At 56.6% G+C, this 24,979-nt stretch overlaps 1 protein-coding gene across 9 annotated transcripts; it reads left to right on the top strand.

The window, feature by feature from the left end:
• Positions 1-24,886, top strand: PAN2 (poly(A) specific ribonuclease subunit PAN2). Of its 9 annotated transcripts, none has more exons than XM_077838980.1 (26): positions 1-136; positions 4,683-4,983; positions 7,597-7,766; positions 8,154-8,274; positions 8,822-8,899; positions 9,641-9,908; positions 10,180-10,522; positions 12,458-12,554; positions 13,292-13,411; positions 13,963-14,082; positions 14,172-14,300; positions 14,589-14,788; positions 15,304-15,446; positions 15,947-16,050; positions 16,543-16,641; positions 17,330-17,406; positions 18,248-18,389; positions 18,883-19,020; positions 19,233-19,292; positions 20,269-20,359; positions 21,456-21,613; positions 21,819-21,962; positions 22,222-22,401; positions 22,704-22,797; positions 23,245-23,442; positions 23,770-24,886. In XM_077838980.1, the coding sequence occupies exons 2-26, from the start codon at positions 4,702-4,704 to the stop codon at positions 23,802-23,804; spliced, it is 3,591 nt and encodes a 1,196-aa protein (XP_077695106.1). In that variant the 5' UTR covers positions 1-136; positions 4,683-4,701; the 3' UTR covers positions 23,805-24,886. The 9 variants fall into 9 exon arrangements, 7 of the variants coding, with proteins under 7 accessions (XP_077695106.1, XP_077695110.1, XP_077695109.1 ...); XM_077838984.1 differs by lacking the exon at positions 1-136 and adding an exon at positions 2,226-2,241; XM_077838983.1 differs by lacking the exon at positions 1-136 and adding an exon at positions 2,288-2,300.
• The last annotated feature ends 93 nt before the right edge of the window (positions 24,887-24,979 follow it).

Genomic DNA, 24,979 nt, shown 5'->3' with positions numbered 1-24,979 from the left:
TGCCATGGCGGCGGCTTCGGCCCGGGCGGGGGGCGCAGCGACCGGTGGCGGCGGCTGCTGAGGGAGGGAGAGAGAGAGAGAGAGAGAGAGAGCCGGGGCCATTTACCCGCCACCGCAGAGCAGAGGAGGATTCTGGGTAACGCACCCCCGGGCAGAGGGCTGTGGGTAATTTGGCTGCGGAGCAGAGGAGGATTCTGGGTAACGCACCCCCCGGGGCAGAGGGCTGTGGGTAATTTGGCTGCGGAGCAGAGGAGGATTCTGGGTAACGCACCCCCCGGGCAGAGGGCTGTGGTAATTTGGCTGCAGAGCAGAGGATTCTGGGTAACGCACCCCCCGGGCAGAGGGCTGTGGGTAATTTGGCTGCAGAGCAGAGGATTCTGGGTAACGCACCCCCTGGGCAGAGGGCTGTGGGTAATTTGGCTGCGGAGCAGAGGAGGATTCTGGGTAACGCACCCCCGGGCAGAGGGCTGTGGGTAATTTGGCTGCGGAGCAGAGGAGGATTCTGGGTAACGCACCCCCCGGGGAGAGGGCTGTGGTAATTTGGCTGCAGAGCAGAGGATTCTGGGTAACGCACCCCCCGGGCAGAGGGCTGTGGGTAATTTGGCTGCGGAGCAGAGGAGGATTCTGGGTAACGCACCCCCGGGCAGAGGGCTGTGGGTAATTTGGCTGCGGAGCAGAGGAGGATTCTGGGTAACGCACCCCCCGGGCAGAGGGCTGTGGGTAATTTGGCTGCGGAGCAGAGGAGGATTCTGGGTAACGCACCCCCGGGCAGAGGGCTGTGGGTAATTTGGCTGCGGAGCAGAGGAGGATTCTGGGTAACGCACCCCCCGGGCAGAGGGCTGTGGGTAATTTGGCTGCGGAGCAGAGGAGGATTCTGGGTAACGCACCCCCCGGGCAGAGGGCTGTGGGTAATTTGGCTGCGGAGCAGAGGAGGATTCTGGGTAACGCACCCCCCGGGCAGAGGGCTGTGGGTAATTTGGCTGCGGAGCAGAGGAGGATTCTGGGTAATGCACCGCCCGGGCAGAGGGCTGTGGGTAATTTGGCTGCGGAGCAGAGGATTCTGGGTAACGCACCCCCGGGCAGAGGGCTGTGGGTAATTTGGCTGCGGAGCAGAGGAGGATTCTGGGTAACGCACCCCCGGGGCAGAGGGCTGTGGGTAATTTGGCTGCGGAGCAGAGGATTCTGGGTAATGCACCCCCCGGGCAGAGGGCTGTGGGTAATTTGGCTGCGGAGCAGAGGAGGATTCTGGGTAACGCACCCCCCGGGCAGAGGGCTGTGGGTAATTTGGCTGCGGAGCAGAGGAGGATTCTGGGTAACGCACCCCCCGGGCAGAGGGCTGTGGGTAATTTGGCTGCGGAGCAGAGGAGGATTCTGGGTAACGCACCCCCGGGCAGAGGGCTGTGGGTAATTTGGCTGCAGAGCAGAGGATTCTGGGTAACGCACCCCCCGGGCAGAGGGTTGTGGGTAATTTGGCTGCGGAGCAGAGGAGGATTCTGGGTAACGCACCCCCGGGCAGAGGGCTGTGGGTAATTTGGCTGCGGAGCAGAGGAGGATTCTGGGTAACGCACCCCCCGGGCAGAGGGCTGTGGGTAATTTGGCTGCGGAGCAGAGGAGGATTCTGGGTAACGCACCCCCCGGGCAGAGGGCTGTGGTAATTTGGCTGCGGAGCAGAGGATTCTGGGTAACGCACCCCCCGGGCAGAGGGCTGTGGGTAATTTGGCTGCGGAGCAGAGGAGGATTCTGGGTAACGCACCCCCCGGGCAGAGGGCTGTGGGTAATTTGTCTGCGGAGCAGAGGAGGATTCTGGGTAACGCACCCCCCGGGCAGAGGGCTGTGGGTAATTTGGCTGCGGAGCAGAGGAGGATTCTGGGTAACGCACCCCCGGGCAGAGGGCTGTGGGTAATTTGGCTGCGGAGCAGAGGAGGATTCTGGGTAACGCACCCCCCGGGCAGAGGGTTGTGGGTAATTTGGCTGCGGAGCAGAGGAGGATTCTGGGTAACGCACCCCCGGGCAGAGGGCTGTGGGTAATTTGGCTGCGGAGCAGAGGAGGATTCTGGGTAACGCACCCCCCGGGCAGAGGGTTGTGGGTAATTTGGCTGCGGAGCAGAGGAGGATTCTGGGTAACGCACCCCCGGGCAGAGGGCTGTGGTAATTTGGCTGCAGAGCAGAGGATTCTGGGTAACGCACCCCCCGGGCAGAGGGCTGTGGGTAATTTGGCTGCAGAGCAGAGGAGGATTCTGGGTAATGCACCCCCCGGGCAGAGGGCTGTGGTAATTTGGCTGCAGAGCAGAGGATTCTGGGTAACGCACCCCCCGGGCAGAGGGCTGTGGGTTATTTGGCTGCAGAGGATTCTGGGTAACATACCCCCCGGGCAGAGGGTTGTGGGTAACCTGGCAGCAGAAGCAGGATTCTGAGTAAATGAGCAGAGGCTTCTGGGTAAGAATCACTTTTCTCCATCTCCACAGTTGTAACTGAGATTTCAGCACTGGGTTATAAGCCCCTTTCAGCGTCCAAAGGTAGGGTTGAGCCTGGCAGGTCTGTGGCCTGTTGCGGAAGGGTAGGGGAGCTGACGTGTAATGAGCAGGTTGCGTTGGTTCTCAGCAGGCAGGTGGCCATGTTCTAGTTACCCTGTATCCTTGCTGCCCGCCTCAGCGGAGGGACCAAGTACTGACGAGGCCTGGGAACCAAATGGACCTTTGCAGAAGGGGCTTGTGTGTGGCTGGAGCAGCATTGTCAGCTGCTTGTGCTCCAGTAAGGGGAATCAGGTCACATGCTTCAGGATCTGATCCACTCCTTCTCCAGGGTCAGGAAGCAGTCGCTACCCACCTCTGCTGTCCAGCCTTGCCCAGCTGAATCCCACTCCCCTGCTGCAGTAACTAGGCTGCTCTCAGTTAGATGCAGCGACTCTTTATTGTTACAAGGTCTGCCAACGTCTAACCAAGGTCCTCTGGTGTCTGTCAAAGAGCCAGATTCAGTATTGTGCTATGGCCCACTGGTTCAAAGGCATCTTGGTGATACCCCTGGCACAGACAGCACCTGTGCCCGGCAGAAACCAACCTTGGCACTATCTCTGCAGCAGGCTGGGTCCAGGGGCCTCTGTGGAGTGGATTTAGGCCAGAGGAGGCAGGGGATGTGGTGGGGAGGAGTCGTCATGGCTGAGGTGGAATGGGCCCAACAGGAGTGCAGGTTACCCTTGATTGTGCCAAGGGCCTAGCTGCCTCTCCTCCACCTCAGTGCAGAGCTGAATACACCTTTCCCAGAGCACTCTGGGCCCTTAATGACAGAAGGGCAAAGAACCCCTCGCTAAAGGACCTGTCATCATCTATCACTCATAGATTTCATATTAGAGGTGAGCTAAATACTTACCCTTCCTAGAGACCTCATAGGCCTTTTCCATTCTGATGCCCATAATGCTATATTTATTCCTAGGGGAATTCTGCGCTACTGCACATGCGCAGAATTTATGCCCCCCGCAGATTTCTTTGCTTCCCTGCAGAAAAATGATGAGGAAGCAAAGGGAAGCCACAAAAGCAGTCATGCGACCCTCCCCAGCAGTATGTTTTGGGTGCCCAGGGCAGCCGGCAGAGAGGTAAATCATTGTGGGGGAGGGGGCAGGACTGGGGAAGACCCAGCTGGTGGCTCTTACCCTGCACTGGGCTCAGCTGCTAGTCCTGGCTGGGCTGGAGAGGACAGGACTTCCTATTCCCCTACGCAGCATCCAGGGTTTATCAGACCCGCCCTCAGATTTCTCCCCCGGCTGTAGGAATCTCTGCAAACTCCGCCTCCCCCATGCTTCCTGCACCCATTGCTCCTGAGCTGGAGGGGGAGGGATCCCTGTACAGGGAACTGCTCCCACATCCACCCAACCCCTGTGCATCCAGGCTGCCTGATACCTAGACCCTCCCGCCAAGCCTCAGCCCACTTGCACCCAGACACCTCCCCCCCCCCCGATGAGCTCCACTCTCCCTGCACCAGGACCACCCTGATGAGCCACTGGCACCCGGATCCCCACCCTACTGAGCCCTGACCAGCTGCACCTGGATCCCCACCCCACTGAGCCCCACTCCTCCAGCATCTGGACCCCCCACTGAGCTCCCCACACTCAGACCCCCGTGCTGAGCTCTATCCCCCACACACCCAGACCCCCCTGCTGAGCCACAACCACCTTCACCTGCCTCCCCCCCCATGCAGAGTCCCATTACTGTTGCACCCAGATTGCCCCACACAGAACCCTCTCAACCCACACCTGGATCCCCCTACGCTAAGCCCCTCCACACTTGGATCCTGCTTTGTGAGCCTGCCTGCTTAGACCTGGTGCACCTGGCACAGAGGGGCAGGGCCCTTGGGTGTTTCTGGGGCAAGCCCAGTCCTTGCCCTGTGTCAGGGTCGAGTGGAGCCTCACTGCTGAGTCCGTATCTTGGAGATGGGGAGGAGCTGCACGGTGATCTCCGACCTCTGTGCAGCCAGTGGCCTGTGCTCCCCAATGCCATGCTGGAGCCTCCACATTTATTTGACAAATAAAATTTGCAGAATTTTGCAGAATCTTAAAATACTGTGCGCAGAATTTTTATTTTTTTGGTGCAGAATTCTTAATTTTTTGGCACAGAATGCCCTCAGGGGTAGATATTAGTTGCTAAGAACACAGGGGCCTTTGTGTTTCTGATTTGCCCATTGTTTTAAAGGGAGACATCCAGTTTCACCATGAATTTTGAAGGTCTCGACCCTGCCCTTGCGGAGTATGCACCTGCTCTCCACCCAGCCCTGGATCCAGTCTTGGACCCTCACCTCAACCCCGCCCTGCTGCAGAATGTGGAGCTGGATCCGGAGGGGGTGCCATTGGAGGGCATCCCGGTGCCGGAGTCGGTGCACATCATGGAGGGCATGTACTCGGAGCTGCACACCGTGGTCTCCGAGGTGGGGGTACCCGTCTCCGTCTCCCATTTCGATCTGCACGAAGAGATGCTCTGGGTGGGGAACCATGGGGTAGGTGGTGCTTGGGGTTCCCTGTGGCACAGCCGCCTTGGGGAAGGGGGTTGCTGTGGTTTGGATTAGTCACTTGTCTGCTCTGATTTTATACGCTGTAAGGTTTTTGTTTCCTCCATGTGTCTTGGGCCATTTTCCAATGAGGGAAATGACTGAAGGATTCTTCTGGGATGTGGGGATAAAGGCGAGGGTGTGAGACTCAAAACAGAGGGGCTGATCTCTTCTCCCTATGTTTGTCGGGCGGTGAGTGGATGAACCGGTGAGACAGATGAGAATCCCTCTCTGGATACTGGAGTAGAATGTGGGATGTAGGGCTGGAAGGGACCTTATTGAATCCAGTCCCCTGCTATCACAGGCTACCCCATTGTAAGAGTCTTTGCACCAGAATAGACCAACGCTCTGTCTAGTCTGGTAGCCCTTCCTCCCTGCCGTACCACGACACAGCATTGGTCCATTCCACCTCCCTGCTCTAGTGCAACAGACCATTTTATCCTCCCTCTGTCCCTCACCCCTGTTCTGTCATGTTGTCTGACTTCCTGTGGTGCCCCTAATCATTTCAATACCTGATTTATAGCCTTGACCCCATCTGCATGCCATCCCCCACTCATTCCCTCTGCCCTGCTGACTCCAGCCACCCTCCTCTCCAGAAGGGATACTTTTCCCGAGTGTGGCAGCAGCAGCAGTCTGGGCTGGTCTGCCTGCCTCACTGATTCTTCATTCCCCCTTTATTAGAATGTGGCTGAGTGCCCATCCTTGTACGCACTCTTCTACCAGAGAGTCCCATTCCTTCTCCCTTTCCCTGGCACCCCTCCGGTACCCACGGTTCACACTTCCTCTGCCCGCTTTCTCATTGTAACGTCCCTGCTGCTGCAGCAGCTGAGGGTCGGGCGCGTTGTGTAAAGGGGTGACTTGATCACAGTCTGTAAGTACCTAGGTGGGGAAAAAATATTTGATCAAGGGGTCTTCAGGCGGGCAGACAGAGGTTAAGGCAATCCAGCGTCTGGATGCTGCAGCTAGACAGGAACGTAAGAACATCAGAATGGCCACACTGGGTCAGACCAAAGGTCCATCCAGCCCAGTATCCTGTCTACAGACAGTGGCCAATGCCAGATGCCCCAGAGGGAGTGAACCTAACAGGTAACGATCTAGTATCAGGGGGTAGCTGTGTTAGTCTGTATCCACAAAAACAACAAGGAGTCCGTTGGCACCTGAAAGACTAACAGATTTATTTGGGCATAAGATTTCATGGGTAAAAACCTCACTTCTTCAGATGCATGGAGTGAAAATTACAGATGCAGACATAGATATACTGACACATGAAGATAATGATCTAGTGATCTCTCTCCTGCCATCCAGCTCCACCCTCTGACAAACAGAGGCTGGGGACACCATTCCTTACCCGTCCTGGCTAATATCCATTAATTGACTTAATCTCCATGAATTTACCCAGTTCTCTTTTAAACCCTGTTATAGACCTAGCTTTCACAACCTCCTCAGGCAAGGAGTTCCACAGGTTGACTGTGCACTGAGTGAAGAAGAACTTCCTTTTATTTGTTTTAAACCTGCTGCCCATTAATTTCATTTGGTGGCCCCTAGTTCTTATATTATGAGAACAAGTAAATAACTTTTCCTTATTCGCTTTCTCCACACCATTCATGATTTTATAGACCTCAATCATATCCCCTCTTAGTCTCCTCTTTTCCAAGCTGAAAAGTCCTGGCCTCTTTAATCTCTCCTCATATGGAACCTGTTCCAAACCCCTAATCATTTTAGTTGCCCTTTTCTGAACCTTTTCTAATGCCAGTATATCTTTTTTGAGATGAGGGGACCATATCTGTACGGAGTATTCAAGATGTGGGCGTATCATGGATTTATATAAAGGCAATAAGATATTCTCTGTCTTATTCTCTATCCCTTTTTTAATAATTCCTAACATCCCATTTGCTTTTTTGACTGCCGCTGCACACTGCATGGATGTCTACAGAGAACTATCCACGATGACTCCAAGATCTTTCTCCTGATTAGTTGTAGCTAAATTAGCCCCCATCATATTGTATGTGTAACTGGGGTTATTTTTTCCAATATGTATTACTTTAAATTTATCCACATTAAATTTCATTTGCCATTTTGTTGCCCAATCACTTAGTTTTATGAGATCTTTTCGAAATTCTTCACAGTCTGCTTTGGTCTTAACTCTCTTGAGCAGTTAGTATCATCTGCAAACTTTGCCCCTTCACTGTTTACCCCTTTCTCCAGATCATTTATGAATAGGTTAAATAGGATAGGAATGCACACATTCTGAACAGTGAAGTTAATTATCCACTGGAACAACTCGCCAAGGGTCGTGATGGAATCTCCATCCCTGGCAATTTTGAAATCCAGGTTGGATGTTGTTCTAAAACAAATGCTCTGGTTCAGAGAGGAATGAGTTCAGGGCAGTCCTGTGGCCTGTGCTAGCTGGGAGCTCAGACTCGATGATCACAGTGGGCCCGTCTGGCCTTGGAATCCGTGCATCGGTGGCATCAAACTGCATTGCGTTAGCATGAGGATGATGAGGTGTTGCGTGTTCAAGAGTCCACCCCAGGCCGGCCTTTCCTTTCCGCTTCATTTCAGGGTCACGCCACCTCGTTCTTCGGCCCGGCCCTGGAGCGCTATTCCTCCTTCCAGGTGAGCAGCAGCGATGACATCCGTCAGATCCAGAGCCTGGAGAACGGCGTCCTCTTCTTGACCAAGACGAACCTCAAGTATATGTCCCGTGGGGGCCTGACCATCTTCGACTACCTGTGAGTTTCCTCCACAGGGCGACAGCCTGGCTGTGCTGACAGAGAAGGAAAGCCTCATGCTGGCCCCATAAGGATCCTCTCTAGGCCGAGGAGGGAGCCCCATTCAGTCCTTGGCCTAACGGTGATGTGACATGGGCACTAGGAACTCCTGCAGCTCCCTTTGCACAGGGGAAGGGGAAAAGCTCCCATACCAACACTGACTCGGTCCGGAGTCGAACCAACTCGGACCGAGTCTGTGCTGGGGGGGAGGCGTACCCACCCCCCCTCTGCACGTGGCCCTGCTGGGGGGAGGTGCACGAATCAGTGTGTGTCTGAGGGCAGGAGGGAGGCCTGGGGTGCCCAGAGCCGAGCAGGAGAATGAGGTTTTGTTCTCTCCCTTTCCGTCAGCATGGACGAGAGCGAGGATGTGCACAGCCTGCTGCTGACAAACAGCAGCACCCTGCTGATCGGGGGGCTGCAGAACCACGTGATTGAGATCGACCTCAACACTGTCCAGGAGACCCAGAAGGTACCAATGGCCTCTGTTTGTGGGCCTGATCCTGAGGGGTACTGAGCACCCTGGCATCCCATTGGCATGCATGGGAGAGGCAGGTGCCTGGCGCCCCTTGGGACTCTGGCCCCGCTGGGTTTGGGGGGGTATAGCAGGGAGAGATCTCTCTGACTCCTATTCTGACATATTCAGCTTGTCCCAGAAGGGCAGCGGGGAGGGGTTCCACATGCCTCCTGCTAATGCAGAGGCTGCTGCTAGGCAAGAACCTCTCAACGACCCTTTGTTTGCAGATCCCTGACCCCTGTGTGCAGGCTGGTTAACGAATAAGGAGTGCTAGCCCCACTAAACAGCAGGGGAAACTGAGGTACAGAGAGGGGTCTGTGACAGAGGGAGGGTTAGAACCTAGGAACCATGTCCCCAGCTTTAACCACTAGTTCACTCTGCCTTCCCCCTGGGCTGTGATCAGGCTCTGGTTTCTGTGCTGCTAGGTTCACAGCCCCGGAGGCCAGCTGCCCTCTCCTCTGAGGGTGAGTATCTCCTCCTCTCTTCACCCTTTCCTTTCCAGTACACTGTGGAGGTGCCCGGCGTCACCATCCTGAGGCAGTCCAACCGCTTCTTCTTCTGCGGACACACAACGGGGAAGGTACCCGCAGTCCTGCTCCTGCCTGTTGAGTCTTCTCCCAGCCAGGGACTCTGACCGAGGAGCTCGAGCCGTCTGTGAACAGGATGATGGAACGTGGCTGCCTGCCATAGGAGGGACCGGACTGGCTGACACCGGAGTTCCCTTCCAGGGCTGCGTGTCCAGCTCTGGCATAACAAAGCGCTGTCTCCTCTCAGCTGCTCGGGGCAGGCGGCTCAATCTGGGTCACCAGGAGACTGAAGTGAGAGGAGTGTATGTTGCTATGGCACTGCTCCCCCCGAAGGGCACCAAAGCACTTCACACAGTGGCCTTCCCGCATCCTTTGGCAGGGGGCAGCAGCTGATGGTGGAGAGAGGGCTGAGATGCTGAGTCTGAGCCCTGCTCCCGTGCCAGGCAATCATGGAAGTTCCCATGTATTCAGTCTGTCTTGGCTACTGATCTGCCCCCATCGCCGTAATGTCAGCACCTCACCGTGGGTACTGTGTCCTCACAGGGCTCTTACCCCTGAGGTGCAGATGGACACAGAGAGGCTAAGGGACTTGCCCATGGTCGCAAAGGCCCAGGAAGTCTGGGGTGGATCAGGGCCTTGAACCCCAGTCTCCCAAGTCCTATGCTAGTGCTCTAACCACTGGCCCTTCCTTCCTCTCCTGTTTGTCCCCCTGTGATCTCCTGGGACTAAACAGCCCCCAAGGGCCTCCCTGCCTCTGTTCCTATTACCAGTGCTTCCTTTGTGCCACCCCTTAGGTGTCCCTGCGGGACCTGCGCACTTTCGCTGCGGAACATGAGTTCGACGCCTACTCAGGCAGCCTGTCGGATTTCGACGTCCACGGCAACCTGCTGGTGACATGCGGCTTCTCCAGTCGCATGAACGGCCTGGCCTGCGACCGCTTCCTGAAGGTGTACGACCTGCGCATGATGCGGGCCATCACCCCGCTGCAGGTCCACGTGGACCCCCTCTTCCTCAGGTTCATCCCCACCTACACCTCCCGGCTGGCCATCATCTCCCAGACAGGTAGGCGGTTCACCTTAGGCTCCCTAGCCCTTGGGTTTTATCTGGATCCTGGGGAACGCCAGGTTCGAATCCAGCAAGGTCCGTCTCAGCCCTTGTCTGGCAGCTCAGCGGAGTGTCTTGCAGAGCTCAGAGAAGGGATCCTTGTGTGTCTGGCCTGTAAAGTGAGGTGGGATCTCTGGATGGAAGCCAGTATAGGACCTTATCGGCGTGAGATTTGCTGAGAGTTCTGTGCTGTGCCCCCTCCCTGAAGCCTCTCTGCTCTTCCCGTCAGGTCAGTGCCAGTTCTGTGAGCCCACAGGCCTTGCCAACCCCGCTGACATCTTCCACGTCAACACGGTGGGGCAGCTGATCATGACCTTTGACGTGTCGGCCAGCAAGCAGGCCATGGTGTTTGGCGACTCGGAGGGCTGCGTCCACCTCTGGGCCGATTCGCCCGAGGTCACCTTCAACGCCTACTCCCGGGAGACTGACTTTGCCCTGCCCTGCATGGTAGACACCCTGCCTCACCTGGACTGGAACCAGGACCTCATGCCCCTTTCTCTGATCCCCGTGCCACTGACCAGCGAAACACTGCTGTCAGACTGGCCTGCTGCCAACTCTGCCCCTGCGCCCAGGTAACTCATCAGGGCTCTCGCAAAAAGCATGTAACTAGCCTGTACAGCGCAGAGCTTCCCGAGATGGCAGCCCTGTCACTTCAGACTTGGTTCCCTTTAGCTCTCCTGAGCCAGGCAGGATTGGGCCAGGTCAGGTATTGAAGGGGAAAGAGTAGGGGGCTTCAAGAAGTGGTATTGACCAGGGTGGATTTGATTGAAATCAAATTGATTTAAATCATGATTTAAATCACTAGTCAGGAAGGCTTGATTTAATCATGGTTTTCTACATAAAAGTGCATTCTCGTTGGTTGTCATAACCTTAATATATATTCTTCATAACTCGGAGAGAGATGTAGGATTCATTTTAGAAGGTACACACTATACATTTTGAAACAGATATTTATTTTGAAAACTTTTCAGATTAGTTTTACAGCTATATGAGAAAATGAAGGATTGTTTGGTTATTTCATTTACCAAAGGTAATTGAAGCAGATATTTATGAAGTCATTGGGAGATGAACTGTCTCCATTTCAATAGGTTAATCATTAATTTTTGGAGGATTTTCTTGCCATGCTGGATTAGGAGGAGAACATCACCAGACAGATATTTAAATTGTTTTATTTAACTAAAACAACAACGTTAAGTATTCTGGATTTTTTTTTTTCCTTCAATAGCAAACATATAAAATTGTAACAAAACAAGCATATGTCCCTCGCATCTCACATTTTATCTCCAGACTTCTTCTCCTGTCCAGATCTATTCCGCCCCCAACAATCTTCTATTAGTTGAACTTTTTGAAACTTTGCGCTTTTAGAAGAGGTAAGGGATTGACTCTGTGTACACAAATTTGCAGAGGACAATAGAGTTGAGGTCTGTTATTTCTCACCCCCCTCTCTCTCTCTCTATTTATTTATTTTATTTTAAAACATTTTTGCTGTTAACAAGCATGTTACCTCTGGAGACACAAATCCATAGTTTGAGAACTGCAAAACTAAGCATCTCTGATGGTATCTTCTAGACTGAGCACTGAGTCCCATTGGGTAGATAGAAAGATTAACCTAAATAATCTCTACAGAAGCCTGTGGAACCCCATAAGAGTGGGTCCCTAATCCGTGAACTATTGGAACTCATTTACAAAACTTTTTTTAAACATTACATTAACATATTGTCTCATACTATAGAATTAGAATTTATAATCCCTATTCAATGATGAGAGATCTTTGAGCTATAATGTATCTTAATTAAAACTATCTTTAGACAGGTTTTTCCCTCAAAAAGAATTTTATCAAAAAACTCTGATTTAAATAAAAAAAATCATTGATTTTTATCCACCCTCGTATTGACGATCCAAGAGGAGACATTCCCTCTGGAGTCCATACCGAACCAGTGCCCCACCGTTATGCTAGGGGCTGCTGCTGCGTTGATGAGTTGTAATTCTGAGGTCCTGGTTGCTTGTGGTCATGGGAAATCCCATGGCACTTCCTCAAGAATCAGGGTGGTGCCCTGGGCTTCCTGGTCAAATTCCAATTTGTGTAATTACATTCTGTGTATCTAAATATCCCCTTCCCCATTTGGCCGGCTTTAGTATTCTTCTTTGGCTCTGTCCTAAATTGCTGTACACTGCAGCTGCTGCGTTCCACCCCATAGGCAGCTGACTGGATGCTGCAGTAAGTTAAACGCCATGCTCCACTTGGTGGTCTGGTGGCGATTCGCCATGACACCGAACCCCTCACCCATTAGCCCCCTTGCTGGCCTTGGCTATAGAGAAGCCAAGGGTTGAATGCATTCCAGGGAACAGTCCTGTCATCACTTTGGGTGGGAAGGTGGGAGCCAGTGTCTGGGGTGGAAGTTTGTACAGCTGCTCTCTCTGTTCCGTGAACAAATACAGGACTCGAGTGACCAGGGCTGTCAACCCAGCACCTCTGGCTGGTCTTTGAGTTGTGCTGTGTTTTGTAGGCGGGCCCCACCTGTAGACCCTGAGATCCTGCGCACCATGAAGAAAGTGGGCTTCATCGGCTATGCGCCAAACCCAAGGACCAAGCTCCGGAACCAGGTGTGCGTGCGCGCGGGTTTGAGTGCTCAGCCTTTCTCTGCCAGCTTGGGAGACTGCCGTGATCTCGTGTTGCTGAGCGTTGTTTGAACAGCTGCTGTGTTTCACCCCAGAGGGGGCTGCGTTTCAGTGGCGGGTGAGGTCAGCTCTGTGTGTTAATGTGGAATGGGATTCGAAACAAGTTACTGGTCTCGATGCTGGGGTAGATGAGGGAAGTTCTGCATCCCGGGCTATACAGGGGCTCTGACGAGATAATCTAAGGTCCTTTCTGGCCTTCACCATCATGTACCAGTCACAGATGTTTTCTTCTGCAATGTAACAGCGTGACCTGGCCTCTAAGGGAGAGGAGAGAATACCCAGGGGCAGACCAGCACAAGAGAGTTCTGGGCGCAGTTAGTATGTGCTCCATACTATGAAAAGGTCTGAGGACCCCAATGCCGGGGGTTCCCTAAACCAACCCTTGGCAGACCACTGCTCTGTGTTGTTTGCATCAGCAGTTCCAGAACAGTTTAAAACAACACCAAGAATAAGAAGAGGAATGAGGAGCTTTGTCTAGGTGAAGGGAAGTGTCCTTTCCCTCTTTTGCTTTAGTCCTTCGCTCCGTTGGTTGATCTGGGCCCCGGACCCAGCTCGGGGGCCGGGCAAGGTTATGCGTTGTTTGTTTCGCTGGATGCTTGCTCCAGACAGACTCGGCCTCAGCATTAAGCTGCTTTGTCCCTTTTCCTTCCTGCCTCCCTCAGATCCCGTATCGGCTGAAAGAGCTGGACAACGAGTTTGACAGTTTCAGCCAGGTCCCTGAATCCCCAATTGGCCGGGAAGAGGAACCTCACCTGTACATGGTGGCAAAGAAATACAGGAAGGTCTGACTCGCTACATCTGCCAGAGGGGCTTGGGGCTACGAGGGAGTGGAGGGGCAGGTGAAGATATAATGAGCTGTCACAGGAAGATCAGCCAGATTTGGGTAGAACAGAGCTAGTGCCCCAAGGGTCATGTGTGAACAGCCCAGAAAGGCAGCCTCCAGCCCATGCGGCTCAGTGGGGTGGCCCAGCTCCCGCCCCGCAAGATCCCTTGCTGTCCCAAGGTGCCTATACAGACAGCGGGTCCCCCTCCAGGCAGGAGGATAAAAGAGTGGGCTGGAGTCAGCATTTCTCACTCGTGGTTTGATCCTGAGTGGTGCTGGGTGCCTGGGAGAGGTTCACATTGACCGTCCCGGGGGTCTGACTCGTGATGTGTTAGAATCGCTTCTGATTGTGAGTGCTTGTGTATTGGGGTGCGCTCGTGTCAACGCGTGTGTATTCACTGAATGCTCCCGCACACACAAGTGCTTGTGCAGGTGATTGTGTGTTGGTGCAACAGACCAGCTCGGGGCCAAGGTTTTCGCTTGTTTCTGAGGATTCCCTTCTCTGTCCAGGTCACAATCAAATACTCCAAGCTGGGCCTGGAGGACTTCGACTTCAAGCATTACAACAAGACCCTGTTTGCTGGCCTGGAGCCCCACATCCCCAACGCCTACTGCAACTGCATGATCCAGGTGAGACTGGCACCCAGCCCCTCCCCTGCCAGGGCTTGCTGCGGCCTTCCAGCGCACCCTCCTCACTCGCCCTGCTGCCGCCTCCCCAGGTCCTGTATTTCCTGGAGCCCGTCCGCTGCCTGGTCCAGAACCACCTGTGCCAGAAGGAGTTCTGCCTGGGCTGTGAACTGGGCTTTCTCTTCCACATGCTGGACTTGTCCCGGGGGGACCCGTGCCAGGTACGTGGGGAGCAAATGCCAAGCAGCAGGGCTGTTGGGGAAGGGGAGGGTGCTTCTTGAACAGGGTCTTGGGCTGTGACTGTGACTTGGGGCTGCACCGGCAGGGACTCGGGGGAAGCAGCCGGCGGCGTCTCGCTTTGCTGGCGGATGAGATCCCCAGGGGTTTAGGGGCAGAGAGGGAGGGCACTTGGCACCATGCGGAAGGGACCACGTTAAGGAATTTGGGTAATGCCATCTCTCTCGTCCCCCCCCACCCGCCCCAATGCTCCAATCCTTCCCCTCCCACAGGGAAGCAACTTCCTGCGTGCCTTCCGCACCATCCCAGAGGCGTCCGCCTTGGGCCTGATCCTGGCCGACTCCGATGAGGCCACGGGCAAAGTGAACCTGGGCCGGTTGATCCAGAGCTGGAACCGCTTCATCCTGACGCAGCTTCACCAGGAGACCCAGGAGCAGGAGGCACCGCAGGCCTATCGGGGTGTCGGCAGCAGGTAACCCCTTCCCCCTGCACCCGCTGCTTGCTGGGCTAGGAGTGGGGGCACACCGCCCGGGGGTGGGGTCTGTCTCCTTCCTTAGAGGCTGTATCGGGGGGGGGCCCAGTCAGCCAGAGTCTGGTGTGGAACAGGCTGCGGGAGCTGGGCACAGTGCTGGCTCTCCCACAGCCCGTGCTGGTCCGATCCCGGGCACAGAGCCAGAAGTGGACCCAGGCCACCGTGGGTCTGACCCATCCTATTCACTGACCCCTGACCTCTTGTCACCCCTCCGTGGCTGCCCAGGGGGGTGACTGGCCGTGTCACCACTGAGAGCTACCACTGAGTCGGCTCCAAACCCACGCCCACTCCTTTGGGTTTTCCAGGATCCTGTTGGCAGCTGCCACCTTCAAGTGCCCGGCCCAGGAAGGGCATGTAAGGGCTTAATGCCACGCTCTCGCCCTGCTGGGCCTCGAAAGACTCCTGAATTATCAGCCCCCACCCCCGCTGACCCGGACGTGCTTCGTTTGCTCCAGCAGCTTTGGGTCGTCGGGGGACTCGGTGATCGGGCAGCTCTGCAGCTGCGAGGTGGAGAACTCCAGCATGTGCCGCTGTGGGAAGGAGACGGTGCGAGTCTCCTCCACGCTGCTCTTCACGCTCTCCTACCCTGAGAGCAACGGTAACCTTGAGGGGCGAGGGGTACGTGGAGAGGGCTGGGGGGAGCGGGACCAGGAGTGGATGGTGGCTACCTTACGTCTTGTAAACCAGGGCACAGCTGAGGCTGGCTCGATCTTCCTTGGGTTCAGGAGGCCAAGGGGGACTTTTAACCCCCATCCTGGTGGGCCCCACCTTTAGCAGATTGCTGTCCCCACTGTACAGACACCTCTGGCCAATGAAAACACTCATCACCTGCTGCACCAGCCTTTATCAGCACAGGCAGCTGGGGCCCAGCGTGCTCCGTCCTGCAGTGATCCCACTCCAGCTGTCCGGTCACCCGTGAATCACTTCCAGCTCCGGGGACAGAGTTTGCCTGGGCTTTGTTGCTCCTGAGGAATGGGTCAGAGCCCTTGTCCGGAGTCTGGCAGGTCGAATTTACATCTGGGCTCAATCTCTAGGGATTCCTCTTTTGATAAAATGAAATTGTTCTCCTCCCCCCACCCCCGCCACATCTGCCCTCAGATAAAACCAAAGATTATGAGTTTGCCCAGATCTTAAAGAGGAGCATCTGTCTGGAGCAGAACACCCAGGCCTGGTGCGAGAACTGTGAGAAGTACCAGCCCACGGTGAGTTTGGGAGGTGGCCACTCGCTGCCTGCATATCCCCTTCATTGTGGGCATCAGCTGGGCAGGGGTGGAGGGGTGGAGCTGGCGAAAGGTCCCTGCTCCATTAGCCTGGGCGATAGTCTCCCAAGGGAAGCGGGGAAAGCCCTGTCTCAGACTGGACATTGCAGAGAACAGTCCAGCGTCTGAGGGACTAGATGGGAACAGTCCGGAGGGGCTAGACTGGGAGCTGAGTTCTGAGCCTAGCACCAAGCCCGACGCTGGCACGGCAGCTTCAGGCAAGCCACTTCCCTGCTCCGTGCCTCAGTTTCCATCTCTGTGAACACGGCTAATGCTGACCCACCTGCAAGGGGAGTAGGCAGCTCAGTGGGCGGAGCCTTTGGCAGAGGAAATTGACAGACGGAGGCGCAGTACTAGTCTGTTTCCCATCTTCCCTTCAGGGCCACTGGCAGTGCCCCTCACCCACCCGCCCTCTTTCTGTCTGTCCTAATAAAGGTCCAAACACGGAACATCCGCTGCTTGCCTGATGTCTTAGTCATTAACTGCGAAGTGAACAGCTCCAAGGAGGCCGATTTCTGGAAGACACAGGCGGAGGTAGGGGAAATGTTGTTTGGTTGAGTGCAGGCCGGTCTGTTCTCTTGACAGCCGCAGGTCACTCTGTGCCCAGCTCGGTGCAGGATCTGCTGGCAGTTTGTCCACAGTGCGGTCACTGGGTGCGACTGCAGGAGCCTTCATCTAGCTAGCTCAGGGGCTGGAGTAGCAAAGTAGCAGCGCGGTCTGGTGGCCCGACTAATTGCCCAGGGCCTTGGCCAACTGGTACAGCCTGGGCTGCAGCGTCCCCTGCAGCACCTTCCTCGCTAGTGCGGCTCCGTCGACACGAGCTGCCGTTGCTTCCCGTGGCTGTCGGACAGACATACCCTTAGAGGGATTTTCTTTGATCGTTATTCAGCAGCGTGAACTTTCCAAGGATCCATAAATCTTATTCCTAACCTGTCCTTGTTACCTTTGAAAGATCCGCTTGTGGGTGATCAGCCTTTGAGCATTATCTGTGTACTCGAATTCCAAACACGGTTCCCACACCTTCTAAACGCCTCTTTACTCTGCCGTAAGGCTATCTGCATTTTGTCCACTGACATGATTTCCCACGTTTTGTTTCTCCGTGCCACTAATATCGGGGGCTCTGTCCTTTCCCAAAGGCCAGCTGTCACCAGCTACACATTCGTTTCAGAAGCCTGTCTCCTGGCTCCTTTGCTGATGCTTTTGATCTGTGTTTTGTTGCCAGTATGCCTTTAAAAAAACAGTGATGAGGAAAGGAGGCCTCGAAATCCCCAAGAGCAAAGAGATCTCTCTTGGAGAATGGTAGGTACTTGCTGGCAGAGGACAAATGGGCTTTTGTCCATCTTAGAAGTTTTGCCATCTGGATCCTTCCCATGGCCTCGGAGAACTTGGTGCTGTTTCTCATTTGATAGTGATTTCGTCTTGCCTGTCTACAGCACCTTACGTCCCAAAACGCTTTTTAAACTGAACCACAAACAATGCACACTGAAATGCAGCCACCTCTGGGCTGAGATGCAGCAGCTGCTTAACAGCACTGAGCAGCACCACCCAACAGTATAGGAAATGCATGAAGTGAGGAATCTGCCCAAGGAAATTGTGGGAGCAGAATGTAATTCATGTTTGCAGGCTTAAGCCCTGTGTAACGCTGTGTTGTTAACATTTACCTCCACTGGACGGGCCAGACACTGAGGGAAAAGTGCCCTGTGATCCTTTCTGACCATTAGCATCGGGACCTTGGCTTTACATCTCCCCTGTGAGGGCCCCATAACCTTCAGCAGCCTGAAGTCACCCTCTGGCATCAGTGGAGTTACACCAGGGGTGAATTTGGCCCAGAGGCAGAGCTCCTGCTGCCTGTTCCACTCCCTTGGTCTCTTGCAGACTAGGCAGGGCAGACTAGATTTCCTGGTGATCACCCTCCTCCACTGCTTTGACCATCTTCAATTGGCACCATCTAGCCTCTCTCCCAAGAGGTCAGGACCGGATCCTTAGCTGGTGTAAATCAGTGCAGCTCTGTGGACTTCACTGGCACCATGCCGGTTTACCCCAGCTGGGGATCCCGGCCCTCAGTGTCCGAAACTCCCAGAACTTCTCCTCTCCCTCCTGTGTTCAAGGTCTGGAATTCCCTGTTGTCCTTTCCTGGCAGGAAGGACCTGGGGAACGCCGAGGCGGGGCACTCGTACACCTCCATCGAAGAGCTGAAGAACATCTGGATTCCCCATTCCATCCGGATGAAACTGACCAAGAACAAGGAGCTGGATGTCTGCAACTGGAACGAAAGCAACGAGGTAATGCGTTCCCTGGCTCTGCTGGGGTCGAAAGTCCGTCAGGCAAGGTCAAGGGCAGAGAGAGGGAACTGCTGACCGTGGCCACGCTTGTATGGGGAGCCAGCGGGCTCCCCCCAGCACGAGGGGGTTGGAGTGCCTGGAAGGTTGAGGATGGAGTGGAGATGGAACTCACTCACCGAAGTGGGTCCCCCTTAGCCAGGGGCCTGCGTGCTGGGGAGCAGAGCTGTGGAGGCCTGAGTCACCTTTCGCTGGTGCCACGGGACCGCTTTGCCCCCACTGGCCTGATGGCAGAACTTGGGCACGGTTGGGAGCGGCTCTGGCTTTGCCAGGCTCTGCGGGTTTGTGTTGCAGCCGTGGGAGCTGCCTCTGCCAAGGTGATTTCCCTTGACCCATTGCACAGGCTTCCCCTGTCCTGAGCTGCGTCCATCCTGGCCCAGGTCAGCCAGTTCTCAGCAGATTCACATAACCGCCGGGGGTGGGTTCTTCCTTGCAGCTCAGCTCATCCGATGACCAGGACTCAACCTACACGTACGACCTGGTGGCCACCGTTGTCCACGTTCTGGACTCCCGCACTGGGGGCAGCCTGGTGGGGCACATCAAAGTAGGGGAGACGTATCACCAAAGGAAAGAGGTGAGCGGGCGAGCCCACCTCTCTCCCAGCCGCTCACTCAGACCCCAGCCCCACCCTGGGGGAACCTCCTCTTGGGTGGGTTCTTTCCCATGAGTGTCTCAGGAAGGGGGACGTGTTCCAGAGGGGATAGTGCCTGGGCCCTGGGTAACAGCTAAGAAATACAGTGCTTGACGCAAGCTTACGGACCAACCCTGCCTCTCTCTCACCCCCAGGGGGTCACACACCAGCAGTGGTATCTCTTCAATGACTTCCTCATCGAGCCGGTGGACAAGGTAAGGAGCCTCATTCCGGGGGCAGCCCGAGAATCAGAATTGTGGCACCGTGCGACCGGTCTGGCCAGAGAGGCAGCGTGGCCTAGTGTGCAGTTCACTGGTCTGGGGCTCAGGGTACCTGGGTTCTCTTCCCAGCTCTGCCACTAACTTGCTGGGTGACCTTGGGCAAGTCACGTCCCTGCTCCGTGCCTCAATTTCCGCATCTATGAAGCAGGAATAACGCTCCTGACCTCCACTTTCAGATCTGCTGAGGAGAAGAGCTAGGAGTTGTAGTTAGGCCAAGCCAGGTGTAGCGCTCGGGAGATCCTGGTTCAGGCTCAGTCCTGGCTCTCCTGCTCCTGGTGCCAAAGAGGCAGCGGGATCAGCCCACAGCGGCCGGGGGAGAGGCTGCTGTTGCTGCTCAGCGCTGCTGGTTGTGTGTTTTACCGGATGCTGCTGCTGGGATGTGAAGGGGGAGGGGAAAGGCATAGACTTGGGCTTCCACCAGCCATCAGCCCCCGTGGCTGTAAGTTGTCCTGTCTCCAGCTGCCCAGCGTGAGACCTGCCCATTCCCAGCTGGCCACAGAGACGATGCCCGCGCTCCTCATCGAAGGGTACCAGGGAGAGAGCCAAAAGGAAACCTAGACCCCTGTGTAGCCCACGTGGGTGGTGGGGGCGGTGCGTGACGCCTGTGGTGGGACTGTGTGTTTCTATGTGGCAGAGGGCTGGGGGTCTGAATTGGGGGTGGGGGAAGATGGGTCCGGGACAGGGACGGAGAGCGCCCCCTGTTGTGATTCTGCTGGCGGGAGGGCTGGATTTACCCCTCCCCCCCCCAATTCACAGAATCCTCTTTAGCATGTGGGCGCTTAAACCTTGTTACGTTCTGCTCTGTCCTGCTTTGTGGGTTTTGGGGGGAGGAAGCCCTTCTCGGAGCTCAGCCCCTGCCGGGCCAAGGCCCCCCAAGTTGTCCGTACACACGTCCCTCCCTCTGTCGCAGTGTGAGGCGGTGCAGTTTGACATGAGCTGGAAGGTGCCTGCCATCCTGTACTATGCACGAAGGAACCTCCACGCCAAGTACAACCTGACCAGTGAGTGTCCGTGCGGGCGCAGGGCGGGGTTACGCGTCGGGGCCGCGTGTGTGGAGCCCTGGGGCTTGCCTTCGCTGCCCCGTACTGCTCGGGTTTCCCCACTGGGGTGAGAGCAGCCACAGAGTGGAGCAGCAGCTGAGAGGTTGTGTTAAGGTGATTGCCTGTAAGTGTGTCCCTGCTGTCTAATGAGCTCTGCCCTGCCTGACCAGCCAGATCCAGTTTAAAGCACCACTTCCCTCGAGCTAGAGATTTGTGTGTGGAGGGGAGTTGGGTTAGGGGCAACCCCTGGGTCATTCATGCGAAGGACAAGCCCCTAGCGAGAGGACATTAGGGGTAGCCCAGAACCAGGAAGTGAAACTGACCAGTCCAGCTCCACCCTCCCAGTGAGATGCCGCACAAGGAGCAGACAAAGCAGCCTGTATGGTGGGAAGGGGGCCAGACCCCTGCTGGTGCAAATCAGCATCGTTGACTTCAGGGGACCTACGTCGTTTTCACATTCTCTCATGTGTTCAACGATCCCCTAGAACGGCTTCTGCCAAGAGACAAAGAATGGTCTCTAAAGGCCCCCGGAGCAGGGCAGGTCTGTTGGCTGCAGGGGGGAGCCACCCCACCGAGAGCCTCGCTTGCCCTGTCCACGTGGGCTGGGCCCCCTCAGTTGGGCACGAAGCCCTGCGTGCTGGGTTCGCTACCATAGATATTGATGCCTTTTCCGTCTGTGCACCTGGTTCTCCCAGCCCTGGTATGTGGCTGGTCGAGGGCAGGAGACCCGGCCGGGGCCATACAGGCAAGGCAGCTGGAATTTCTGTGTCCATCTAGGCCCCAGCTCCACACCCCCTCTGGTAGGGCCGTATCATCAGCACCCTCAGAAGCTTGTGTGTGACCCCTTAGAAACAGGTGCTGATTTTTGGCTGGAGGACGACGGTCTCTGGCCCTTTCCCTCTGGAGGGCATCGTCTCCTTCACGTGCTCCAGCTGCTCTGAGTGCCAGGCAGCACATGGGATTCCAGCCTGGCCTTTTCTGCTGTGAATCCAGCAGCCAAGCGCCCCGTCTGACGGAGCATTCTCTCTTCTCCACCCTTCCCCCTACTGCCTCCAAGTCAAGAACCCGATCGAGGCTAGCGTGCTGCTGGCCGAGGCGTCCCTGGCTCGCAAGCAACGCAAGTGCCATGCCACCTTCATCCCGCTCATGCTGAACGAGATGCCCCAGGTGGGCGACCTGGTGGGGCTGGACGCCGAGTTCGTCACGCTTAACGAGGTAGAGGCCGCAGCCAGGATGGACGCTGGTGTTTCGATGAGGGGGGTCGGGAAGGGGCCGGGTCTGGAGCCATTCTGCTGGGGTCTAGCAGTGGCCAGAAGAAAGGGCCATGGGAATTCCTGATGGCTGAGGCCTGGCTCCCTGGGGATGGGGCAGCGAGGGCTGGGGGGCTTCCTTTGCCAACGGCTCCTTTGACCCTGTGCAGGAAGAGGCAGAGCTGCGCAGTGACGGCACCAAATCCACCATCAAGCCCAGCCAGATGTCCGTGGCTAGGATCACGTGCGTGCGAGGCCAGGGCCCCAATGAGGGCATTCCCTTCATCGATGACTACATCTCCACCCAGGAGCAGGTACCTGCCCCTGCCCTGCCCTGCCCCACTCCAAGGGGGGGTCGGCCACCTGCCTCACCATGGGCTTCCTGGCTAAGGGGGGCTCCCCTGACACTGCCTGCCCCCCACCAGGAAGTCACTGCTCCCCACCCCCCACTGCAGTCACCAGGTGGTCCCCGGCCCTCTACCCACCAGCCAAGTCACCAGCCTCTCCTTGCCCTGCAGTCACCAGCACACACCCCCACGCACGCCCTGTGATCACCAGCCCCTCACCTTGCAGGTGGTGGATTACCTGACCCAGTACTCAGGAATCAAGCCGGGCGACCTGGATGCCAAGATCTCCTCCAAGCACCTCACCACACTTAAGTCCACCTACCTGAAGCTGCGGTTCCTCATCGATGTCGGGGTGAAATTCGTGGGCCACGGGCTGCAGAAGGACTTCCGGGTCATCAACCTCATGGTGACTTTCCCTTTGTAAAAGCCCGGGACATTTCTCAGCCCCTGCAGCAAACGCACCTTCAATTCCCTTCCTAAGTGGAACTTTCCTCTCTCCCACTGGGGGTGTGCTCGCAGAACCCGGGGTAGGGGGATATGGGTGAAGGACTGAGCAGTGTGATTGCCAGGGGAGGTGGAGTTGTGTCTGGGGTAGGGGTGATGATGGTGTGTGGGGGACAGGTTGGGGGTGGGCTGTGTGGGCGGTGGGTGGGATGGGGGAACTAACCCTGCGTAACCTAGGTGGTCAGATTCTCTCTGCTCTGCCAGGTGCCCAAGGACCAGGTGATTGACACCGTGTATCTGTTCCACATGCCGAGGAAGAGGATGATTTCTCTGCGCTTCCTTGCCTGGTACTTCCTGGGTTAGTGGAAACGCCTAGATCGCAACTGGCCCAGCCAGGCAGGGCTGCACCGGAGCCCCAGATGGACGCCGGCCCCATGGCCCGGGTACAGGGCAGCACTGGCTGCTTGTGGTGTCGCTCAGAGACGAAGGGCACCTCCAGCCCCACCCTGCTTCTGGAACTCTGAGCTGGTCTGGAACTGGGGACGGGGGCTGCTGCTGTGGGTCGGGATCGAGGGGCATCAGTAGAGCTGTGTGTGGGGAGGGCAGGACAGGAGGGGCTGGGGTTGAGATTCGGCCCATCAGCAGAGCTGGATGGGGATGGGAGCAGGGGGCTCCCAGTCAGGACTGAGGGACAGTGACCCCCTGTATTCATCAGCAGGAGGGGGAGGAAATCCCCTTGTGTGGGTTGGGAATCGGGGCGGGGGCTGTAGTGCCCTCCCTGACGAACCCTCCCTGCATCCCCCAGACCTGAAGATCCAGGGCGAGACTCACGACAGCATCGAGGACGCTCGGACGGCCCTGCAGCTCTACAGGAAGTACCTGGAGCTGAGCAAGAACGCCACGGAGCCGGACGACTTCCGCAAGGTGCTCAAGGGCCTCTACGAGAAGGGCCGCAAGATGGACTGGAAGGTGCCAGAGCAAGACAGCCAGAGCAGCCCCAAAAGTAAGGTGCCGCCCCTCCTCTGTGTGCACGGAGCACACCCCCCGGAGCACCTGCGCTCGCAGGTCTCCCTCCATTGCAGAGCGGAGACCGAACCTGCAGCGCTCAGCGGGGTGAGATCCCACAGCGGCAGGCAGGAGCAAGCGTCCGCCCGCTCTGCTCCTCTCGCTGCAGCTCCGTGCTCGGCGCCTCCAGAGCCCTGGATTCTGTCCGAACACGGGGCGGTGACTCTAGGCAGCTCCCCGCTCCTGTGCGCCCCTCCCGCTGCACCGGGGCGTGGGGCCTGGCGCGAGCCCCTTGGTGACCCGCACGTATTTGTGTTTCTGGCAGATGCTGCGGTGTTCCCGGCCGTGCTAACTCTCTGACCTGGTGAGACCCCGCTCTGTCCCGCTGCGCGTTCTCCCAGGAAGGACCCTCCTCCACTCAGCCCCGGGCTCCGACCGCTCTGTGACCGCAGATCACACAGAAAAACAAATGTGGATTTCAAAACAAGGGACGAGGCTGATTTTCAGCTGGCAGCCAGGCGCTCACCAGGGAGCCTGACCCCATGCAGGAGCAGGTCTACCTGCTGGCCAGGATCCCCCTTCACAGACCGTCACTGCTGGGATGGCTCCAGAGGGCCACATCTGCCTCCAAATCTCCAGCCAGCTGCCCCGTCGCCCTTCCAAGCAGGGACAGCTGACGCACCATCGCACGTGCACACGTCACTTCCTCAAGCGCGCTCAGGCCCTGCCGTGCCGGGGCGATCGGCCCATCTCCCTCGGTGCTGCGGCCAGGCACTAGGCCCCTGGGCTTTTAGGGTGTTTTATATAAAAGCTGTGTGAAGCAGGGAGGGGTGGGGATTGGCATCCAGAATTTGCTTTGCTAGAGGGCCCCCCCGAATGGGCGTGTTGCTGTGTCGTCTTGTTACCAGCCTGTTGCTTTGCTGAGGGGTGGATTGTTGAGGCAGGCCTGGTTGCCACCTCCTTGAAGACTGGCTGGATAAACTCCTGGAGCGTTAATGCCAGCAGGACCGGAGCTGCTCAGCGAGTTCCCTGAGCACCTCCCAGACTGTGACCGGCCCCAGCCCAGTGCCCGCTCCGGAGATAATGTCAAGTGGATGAGCGGCAGGCCAAAGAAGCCCTGAACTCGCATCGTCCCGCCATCAGCACCAAGAGGCACTGGTGTGTAGGGATGCCGGGCTGTACAGGGTTGCCAGTCAGAGCAGCAGCGCAAGGATCTGCTCCATCCACGCTGGGCTGGCAGGATCCCACGTCGATCCCAGTGGGACTTGGCCCTGGGATCAGTGGAGTGGCCCCTGCTTTGCCCCAGGACTGGCTCTGTCCCCTTTGCACCCTCTGGTCTTTTTAACTCCCCCTCCCCTTGTATTCTGCAAGGTCTGAGGTGCGCTCGGCGATCTCTGGCATGTACCGAATACATAAAGTGGCCAGCCGGTGCCTTCAGCATCTGCCTGTGGACCTGTCTCCTCCTTTCTCATTGGTTGGTAGTTCTGCCCTGGCCTTTGCCCACTGCTGATCCCAAAGTGCTTTACCGGGCTCCT

Source organism: Eretmochelys imbricata, chromosome 20 (genome assembly GCF_965152235.1).
Source record: "Eretmochelys imbricata isolate rEreImb1 chromosome 20, rEreImb1.hap1, whole genome shotgun sequence".
Lineage (NCBI taxonomy): Eukaryota > Metazoa > Chordata > Testudines > Cheloniidae > Eretmochelys > Eretmochelys imbricata.
The sequence above is the reverse complement of the archived record's forward strand: the minus strand, read 5'-3'. Positions and strand labels throughout refer to the sequence as shown.

Excerpts from the sequence above, each read along its gene's own strand:
- PAN2 (XM_077838978.1), top strand. The coding sequence starts at position 3,537 with ATGCGACCCTCCCCAGCAGTATGTTTTGGGTGCCCAGGGCAGCCGGCA. Across the intron at positions 14,083-14,171 it reads ACTGCAACTGCATGATCCAG|GTCCTGTATTTCCTGGAGCC; the intron begins GTGAGACTGGCA and ends CCGCCTCCCCAG. Across the intron at positions 16,051-16,542 it reads GTGAGAAGTACCAGCCCACG|GTCCAAACACGGAACATCCG; the intron begins GTGAGTTTGGGA and ends GTCCTAATAAAG.